The following is a 9551-nucleotide window of genomic DNA, read 5'->3' as shown; positions in this document are numbered from 1 at the left end:
TTTGTACTCTGTTTTTACAAAAAGTCCCTACCCTGGGAGGGGGGACACCCCCTCCCACCCCCCCCCCCTCCGCTGTCGTTTCGCTCCCTCTCCGAGGATCTCACACTGTCACAAAAATGTACCCCCATATGTTATAATCATAGTCCTTTGCACTGATTTTTTTCCCCACTATGTAGGATTCCCTGGTATTTGCTTTTAAATGCTCTACAAACGCGACTTTTGTACTCTGTTTTTACAAAAAGTCCCTACCGTGGGGGGGGGGGGGGGGGGGGACCCCCCCCCCCCCTCTCACACCCTCCCCCCGCTCGGTTGCTTTGCTCCCTCCCCGAGGATCTCACACCATCACATTAATGTGCCCCCGTCGAGATTTTGCCCCCCCCCCAAAAAAAAAAAAACAAAAAAAAAAACACAAAACACAAAACAAAACAAAAACAAAAACAGAAGTGTTCTGGAACACTTGTTTGCAACTACAGCTGTCCATACACACACACACAACTAAGATATCATGAAGTCACCACCTCACAATTCTACTTGGGGTTTGTGCATAAAATACAATGTACACTGAAAATAATGTTTTAGATCACTAATTTAGTGATAGTAATCTTTTTCTCCTGAAAATCTTTATTACTCTGTCAATGTAAGTAGGCCTACATGTACAAAGAGAAGTTTATGCAAAAGACGTAACTTTTCATCTTGATTTCACATTCTTTAAAAAAAAAAATAAATGCCTCTATGGGGACTGGAATGCCTCCACTATGTTGCATTATTCCCAATATGTCTATACATCTTACCAATATGAGACAATTTCACATGACTTGCAAATAAGCACTATATGATAATAACATATGAAGAGTTTGAATGCAAAAACAAATACCATTGCCTTTTCTTCATCACCAAATAGGGAACATGAAATCAATGGCACTGCAAAGTTTACATAACAAATCAACACAATCAAAAGTATCATCTGAATTATTTGTTTTTCTGCAGATCAAATCTCAAACATTCCAAATTGATAAGGATAGATAGATCTGTTTTTGCATATAAACTCTTCATGTATAATATACACTAATTTCCAAGATGAGACTTTAAAGGTCCAGTTTACCTTTGGGAGCAGTGATTTCAAAAATTTTCAAGATATCATATTTGATGCATATGTGTAGGTCTGTTGTATCATAAAACATCCTACCATATGAAATATTTGCAATAAAACCTAAAATATAAGGAGATATCAGGGTTTTTCTCAATAAACCGTAACTGTATACGGTTTAGTCTGGAAAATTTTTTATTATAACTATTGTTCACATTTTGTGTATTTAACAACACTTAACATCGATTATACGGATTCAGATTTTGACAGTGGTTGTTTCTATCCCTAACTCACATTTTTGAACTATTTTATAGCACTAATGCTTTCATCTGCAAATGGTAAATTATGCCTTTAAGCCATTTTCACACTACTGGAGAAAATATGAACATTTCAGAATGTCGACTTGACCCATAACCCTCTGGCCAGAATCTTTCCCAACCGAATCATTGTGTGGTACAAAATGCACATGCGATGTATATACAGTACTAAGTATAATCAAGTGTATACATGTTGAGTAATTTCAAAGGCATGGAGAGTATAGTGTGATTACAGCATATCAACCCTCCTTTGACTTGACTTCATGACCCAAAACTATCCAAGAATCTTTTTCAGGCAATACAATAAGAACTAACATTCAGGAAGATTTTTTTTTTAAGGATTTTCACTCGAATTTTGACCTTTGAGCCAATGGCCCAAAACTTTTCCTAGACAATCTCTATCTGGCAATGCATGTACACACTTGGTTTCATGAAAATACCTTAAGGCATTACAGAGATATAGGGGAATAGATGAAATGTTAGAATTTGACCTTAACCTATGACATTTGTCCTTGAGCCTGTGTACCCACTTTCATTTTGGATGTACCGTACCTAAAACAGTTCTTAATTTATGCCATTTACAAAATCAATTACGGACAGATGACTAGACAGGCCGATGGATAACCTGAAAACATGTCTCTAGTGACACTTTGTGGTGGAGGCGTGAAAATAAAAAAATTAAAAAGACTAGGAATTAGTGAACATTTGTGTGTAGGTTGAAGAGAAAGCTTTAAGGGTGATGACATCATCCTCTCCCTATATTTGCACATGTCGCTGGTCCAAATATCAGTGTTTGCTGAAACCTCTACCATTCTGTATGTCTGACATCACTCTACTTACAACCAGAGCAAAGTTGAAAATAATGTGGAATTTGCCATTTGTTCATGAACGGTTACTTTTCAAGGTGAGAGGATATGCCAATCATTCCTTAACGTATTCTTCATTCATTCATTCAAGTGTCACTTATGAATTTCAAGTACAAGTATATGCACAGATATGCATATCACAGCTAAAAGTATTACATCTCAAATACTTCAAAGAAATCACATACAGATAGCAATCAGATAATCCTTCAGAGTATTGAAAAATGTCACCCTTTTGTCATACCACATAGACTCAGGAACTATGGGTCCATCAGGGAACGTACACTATACAGCAAAATGCACTGTATATTAGTTTTCTGAAAATGGCATACTATAATACTGAGCTGGAACTTGACAGGAAGGTAGCTGGTATTAATTATGAATTGTTAACTAAAATCAAGAAACAAGTCTTGACTTTCATAGGTACATGTAAGTTGACGTGTGGCTCATTGTGGATCACTACTTTAGTTTGTTATTGAAAGAGTTTGACAATATTTTATCAACTGAAGATGTACTGCAAGCATAATGTCCTGGGTCTGTAACTTAGGAATTTGATAACTTAAAGATTGTTCTGTTTATAACCAACTAATTCTGGTGACTGCTAATATACCCCTAAAATCTAATTGGGCCACCATGAACAGCTTTGCGTAAGTTTTTAAATATTCAGCCACAAAAGTTCTAACTTCTACACAAAATTGGCTCTATTGGTACTGGATATGGGTGAAGAATTGTGCAAATCAACTAGTATTCTCACATGTGGATCATACTGGACCCTTCAGGCCACTCACCTAGACAACAGCACATCCTATCTCTTTCTGAATTATTCCTGCAAAGTCTAGCTAAATCTACATCTTATTATCAGAAAGATTGTCAGAGGATTAAGGACCTTCAAGTAGCTGAAATTGTATTACCCTGTGGGCTATTCCTGCTAAGTTTGACTGAAGCAAGGAGGTCTGGACTCAAGCGTCTGACCATGAAGAGCTTTTACTCTTCACCAGCCACAAGGCTTTGATGCTACAAATCAGTTTGGCCCCTACCACTGACATAACGCTGAAATCAGAAATGTTTTCCCCTGCACCTACGAGTACCAACAAAGGTTAAACCAGGGCTACCAATGAACAACTTTATTTCTACCTGTCATGGCGTTTCTTCACAAAAACTTCGCTGCATCAATATTTGGTCAAAAGATTTTAAATATGTATGGCAAATTTTGCTCTAAGAGCCTACCCCTGGACAACCTGAGTGGCTACTGTTAGTAGGTGATTCCAACCAAATTGGCAGAGATGCCAAGTAGTACGGATTTCCCGTAATTTCTCCGGGAAATTGGCCAATTACAGGCGGTACGATTTTCATATCATAAATCCCGGATTTTGCCGATTTGAAGTTAGCACGTACTTGTTTAGCACTTTTGACTATTGCTTTCGTACTTTTGACTATTGCAGCACATGCATAAGCAAGTGCTTATTTAGCACACCCGCTGACAGTGTATAGTGCTGTTGCATACGATCGAGCACGCATGTGTCTGTGTATGTAGGTAGTGTGCCTGCCGTGCCGGTGTCCTGTCCAGCAGAGAGAGACAGCTGCGCGGGCCAGCTGCATCGGGGTAGAATACCTCTCCTCCCGCTGTCGCGCTCGCTTATGTTGTGTGCACTGTCGGATTTCTCACAGCGTTTGCAAGTTTTGTGGCAGTCAGAATCGACAATCTGGACTTAGTTTGGTTGGATTTAATACTCTGTCATCATGTCTTCTACAAGTAAAAAGCGTACCAAGAAGTTACAGACTTTTAAAGAAGACTACAGCACGAAATGGAAATGCATCGTTTCTTCAAAAAAAGGCCCGAATTATGCTAGGTGCACCGTGTGTACATCGGACTTCAGTACTGGACATGGTGGGTCTAATGACATGCAATGGCATGTAAAGACTCAAAAACACCAATCAGCCGTTGGAGCCAGTAGTAGTAACACAACAATGGAGAAATTTCTTATTCCTAAAAATACATCGGTGATCAGAGCAGAAGTCCTAATGACAAATTTCTTAATAGAGCACAACATAGCTTTCTCTGCAGCTGACCACCTTAGTGATATTGTGAAATCAATGTTTCCCAACAAGTGACATTGCTAGAAAGTTTTCTTGCAAAAGAACAAAGGCAACAGCAATTGGGCGAACATTGGGCCAAGTAGCTAAAGGTGAGTCAAAGTTTCATCATTTTGATTTTGGTATCGATATCCATGAATTCCGTAGACCAAACTTTTTCTTCAAATCTGCCGTTGATTTGGGGAATGGGAGGGTGCATTAAACGTGGGAGTGAAACCTCGACGCTCACTATGTTGTATCAAACAACAGTTTTCAATGACTGATGAGACATCGGGAGAGAACTGTCTAAAGTATGGCAACCTTGCCAAAGTAATGTTGGCTATCCTGTCTCTGCCCCATTCAAATGCAGAGGATGAGAGACTCTTCAGCCTAGTACGGAAAAATTCGACTGAATTCAGACCAAACATCTAAAAAGCTGTCCTCTCTGATGTCCTCACTCAGAAGGCATACTCACAGTCCAAGAACTTTGTCTGTCACAAGATGGTCTTTGATGAAAAGACTTTGGACAGGTGCAAGAAGGCTGCAACAGACTACGACAAAAAATAAAGACATATTTTTAAGGGAACTCTAGCCTTTCGATACAATTGATCATTGGTAGTTATGTGTTGGCTAACATACATGAACATGTGCAAGAATGCTGCAAAAGAGTGAAAAGACTACACATGTAGCAACATATAAAGACATGTGATTGTGAGGGAGTTCATCCAACATTTCAACACTTCAATGTGAAGTTGACAGCAACTAATGAACTTAAAGGTGCAAGAAGGCCGCAAAAGTCTATAGCAACATATCAAGACATATTGATGAGGAGTTCATCCAGTCTTTCAATAGAACATACAGGTATGTATAATAATGTTAACACGATGTGCTATCGCTTGCCTGTGGGAGCCGCGCTTGCCATCATGCAGAAAAAAAAATGCGTCGCGCAAAAAAATACTGATTTTATTTCCAAATTACTGATTTTTAGCCTTATGATTACTGATTTGTGTAGAAATCTACCTTTTACAACTGCATTAGGTGAAACTGTTGGAAGTGTTGATGCATGACAGCCTTTTGTTAACATGCCTCAATACTACAAGTATGTGACTACAAAGAAAGTATTTGCATTTGATGGTACTCGTACAATGCAAAAGGTTTAGTTTTAACAATTCTTTATTTCAATTAATGATAAACAGATTAACTGTATGAATTTAGGAATTCCCCTTTGTTTTCAATTTTAAAAATCAAAAGTGTTGAACATTACAGCTCACTAAAGGCAAATCATTAGCTCCAACAAATCCAACACTACTATGCCCATGTATGAGTCTGGGTTAATCAGGCTTGTAAGATTCTAAATACACAATTTGATTGATGGCAAACCCTGCTCTAAAACATAGATATGAACAATGATATTTCTAAAAGAATTTTTGCATCAATCTTCATACCTGCAACAGAAATAAAAAACATAGCTTGGAATGCTTGCATACAGGTTTAATAAGTTTGTAGTACACAACATTGTCTGGTATCCTGCCCTTTCCAGTCCTGTGCAAAAAAATATTTCCACTGCCTACCTTACACAACCATGTCAAAGTTGATGATGGCTGATTGAAACATTAAAGGGGACACTGTGCACAGAGATTTGGAGATGAATAAACTTAGAGACAAGTGATCAGTATTCATGATGCAAGTGAATAGTTACATAGTTGAATAGTTTCAAATCACATCTAGTTAAGTCAGTAATTTCAAGTCACACCACAAAATTCATTTCGACATAACAGAATGAAACAGCACTGTGTATACAAACAAACTCCAAAATATAATTGATTAAAAAATGAGCAAAATATAAAGACAGAACTGCTAATACTTTGTCTCAAAAACCAAAGTACATGTAGTGTCTTAGACCTTGTGAAGCATCAAAAGATATCCTGTGATACATTTTCTTTTTAATCCCCTCTAAGTAACAGGAAATTGTGACATTTTGACCGTGGCCTATGATTCATGCCCTCTGGCTCATCAGTAAAGTGCCTTGTCACAAAATAAGCTATTCAATTTCTGACATCTATTTGTAAATTGTGTATCACATCAAAATCACAATGCCTCCAGCAAATCCCTTTGTGAAGGCATGAAAACAGTGATGGAAGGACATGCAACCTGACAGGCAGACAAATGGATGGTTTAAAAAAAAAGAAGAAGAATATGATGCTTTCATTGCCCTTTGTGCACAGGAATAAAGACAGAGAGACAGATATGACTTGTAGTTGGCAACATATACATTTATACCCAAAAGCTGGTATTTTCATACTGATACATTTTGGCCTGACAGAATTAAACCTTAACACAAATGTTCACTTACAAATATTGTGCAAACACATTTGCTTCTGTTAACTGTTTTGGTCTATTTTCCTAATTTTTACTACAATTTGGACTAGAATAATTTTGGAACGCAAAAAAAAACAAAATCATCTCCTGAGTATAGTTAGCTCTCTTCAGTCCATCAAATGCCTTCCTGAAAAATGAAATTAAATAAAGGGTGTTTCAGAAGCTATCTTGATATCAAATTATCTTACTGTATCATATCTTACAGACACTTCTTGCCTACTGTAATACCATTCAATATCATTTATCCCTGGACCATTTCTGAAGATCAAACTGAAACCAAAAAACTGGACAATGTCCAGCTACCTTCTAAATGCTCACAAAGATCAATGACAACAAAATATGATGTATCACTATTTACATCACAGTTCCAGTATGTACACTCCTTTACAAATGTCACTGAAAGCAACAGTTTTTGTGGTGAATGATTCCACAACTGGTGGTGCAGAGAGAATATCTGTTGCATTTATGTTCAGAGTACTATTGACAGAAACACTCTTCTGTCATGTTTCAAGTAGTGGTCCAATCACTCATCCACCATATGGTACTCCTTTTCTCCCCGGTTTCCAGTATGTACACTCCTTTGCAATATCATTCCAAATGTTAGTTTTTGTGGTCAAGTAAATCTTCAACTGCTCGTGCAGATGAAATTTCTGCTGCAATCATGTTCAAAGCACTGTTGACAGGAACACTGTTCTGTTCAGTTGAAACATGTAGTGGTCCAATCACTCATCGATATTGGGTAACCAGAATGCCTGCATAAGATTTCATAAGTGAATAGAAAGAACAAAATAAACAAGAGCATTTTATATACTACAAATTACTGTATAATTTGTATTTTAGAGCAAAATAGTGACACCCTAGTATGAAATCAATCATTACAGAAATTGTTTTAACAGTATCAGATATGGTGACTTATATTTGTATGACCTCCATGCAAAGAAAACAGCAATATCTAAACTGCTGTGGATTTAATGATTGAATGCTTTCTCTACACAATATAAGAACAAATTTCCAGCCACCCCTACATACCTTAATATTCATTCATTGTTTCTGCCAAAGAAACCGTGCAGTAACATTAACATATTTACAAGTGTGTTTGTAATTCATGGGTCAACATGTGCTCATTACTTAGGTGCATTCATTCCCCTAGTCACACATCTCATATGCAAATTGTTAAATAAAATGTAGGTGAAAAACTTGGGTTAACCATCCATATTTAGAAGTATTTGCAATGGCAAGGTATTGGTCAATGGAAAACTTTGAAATTGCTGGTAATTTGTGACTGGAGTAAAGTCCAAACATTTTGGCACAAGCAAAATTAAAATCATTAAAAAAAAAAGCAATCTGAATACCAAAACTTTTTTTTTCTTTTGAAGTTGAATAACAAAACTTACTTATTTCCTCCCATTTCCTGATCTACACTAGATATGTTCCAAAAAATCAATCACATGCGTCACAAAATGCTTTCATCAATTTTGTTAACTTATTAATACTGTTAATCACAACAATGTCTGAAATGGAATATGATGCCTGGATTAAAAAAAAAAAATAGTAACAATGATCAGAAGTATTGCTTTTGATATTATGAACAGTCATTAAAGTAATAAATAAAGAATATCCCTCCCAAACAATTAGCCAAATGAGCTAAAGTTGACAAGTCCTGAACTGATTAAACAGCATACACGCAAGGAACATTATATGCAATTCTATACATGCATTACTGTCCAATGATCCCTCACAAGATTGTTATAAAACATTTGCCTTACCATGTGCTGTGATGAGCTGGCAAGCATGAGGAACTTTGGGTTGAACTGGAGACAATAGATGGGGTTTTCCTCATGTCTAGACTCTAGTGTAGCTACTTTGTGACCATTCTCAGTGTTCCAAACGTGGATAATTCCATTTTGTGAACCTGAACATCAAGAAATTACAACAACAACAACAACAACAAAATGTATGAATGTTTTCTAATTGTGACCTTCACCTTAGGTCTCCATTCAACCTTTTGCAAAACGCAGTAATCCATCAGATGATTTGTTTGCATTATGTGATGACACAGTTGGAAAACTGTGTGAGATTGATCCTGTCATGAATATACTTAAACTTGGTACGAGTATCATGTCTCATGAAGAAATATCTCACAAGTAACCTGGGCACTCTGACAATGATTGTCAATCTTTCTTTTCAGTCTGGTATATTTCCTGCTAATGCGAATCAAGCAATCGTTACATCAATTACCAAGAAATCATTACTTGATAAAGAAGACATAAGATGTTACAAAAAGCTGTAATAGTACTTTATGCTATGTCACTAAACTTACTGAGAAAGTTGTTGCCACCCAGTTCATGGATCATCTGTCTGGGAATGAGTTGTATGGTTCTATGTAGTTGGCTATTCAGAGAGAAGCTTTTAGTCCATATGTAGTTGTTGCTGCTGCCAATGATGATATTGATGCTGGTATTGTAAATAAAGAGGGCTGGCTGTGCAAGTTTCCTTCTAACCAGTTTCCTCTTGTCTGTCATCTTTTCTTGGCCTTTGAATGATGGAACCGTCTCCTTTTCTTTTTTTTCTTGTTTTTTTTTTTACAGAATCTTCTTATAAAAAAATGTTCCTTATTCGGCTAGAGCAAGTGCTAATATGATAGCAATCATAGCATTATATGTGCCAACTAGCATACATACTGCAAACATTTGAAAAAACAAGAGACCCGGGGGTCTCGCGCTCACCCGAGTATCGCAATTTCACCTTCCATGCATTCTTGCACACTCTTACCTAAGAACATTGGAAACTTAGGTCTGCATATGGATCCCCCCCCCCCCCCCCCTCAACTCC

The 9551-nt window shown here is 37.1% G+C and overlaps 1 protein-coding gene and 1 long non-coding RNA gene across 2 annotated transcripts in view; both read right to left on the bottom strand.

Annotated features, from left to right (window-relative positions):
- Positions 1-568: 568 nt before the first annotated feature.
- Positions 569-5343, bottom strand: LOC140246216 (uncharacterized). Its single transcript, XR_011902449.1, has 2 exons — positions 1437-5343; positions 569-1083 (listed from the first exon to the last, which is right to left on the bottom strand). It is a non-coding gene; the product is annotated as an uncharacterized lncRNA (long non-coding RNA).
- Positions 5344-6809: 1466 nt separating this feature from the next.
- Positions 6810-9551, bottom strand: part of LOC140246215 (WD repeat-containing protein 82-like) — a 43634-nt gene continuing 40892 nt past the window's right edge. Inside the window, exons 7-8 of the mRNA XM_072325664.1 lie at positions 8486-8631; positions 6810-7471 (exon numbers count right to left, since the gene is read on the bottom strand). Coding sequence (XP_072181765.1) covers positions 7442-7471; positions 8486-8631 — 176 coding nt within the window. The 3' untranslated portion in view covers positions 6810-7441. The remainder of the gene's footprint in view (positions 7472-8485; positions 8632-9551) is intronic.

This window comes from Diadema setosum, chromosome 2 (assembly GCF_964275005.1).
Source record: "Diadema setosum chromosome 2, eeDiaSeto1, whole genome shotgun sequence".
Taxonomy (NCBI): Eukaryota; Metazoa; Echinodermata; class Echinoidea; order Diadematoida; family Diadematidae; genus Diadema; species Diadema setosum.
Note: the sequence above shows the minus strand (reverse complement) of the source record. Positions and strands in the feature narration are given on the sequence as shown.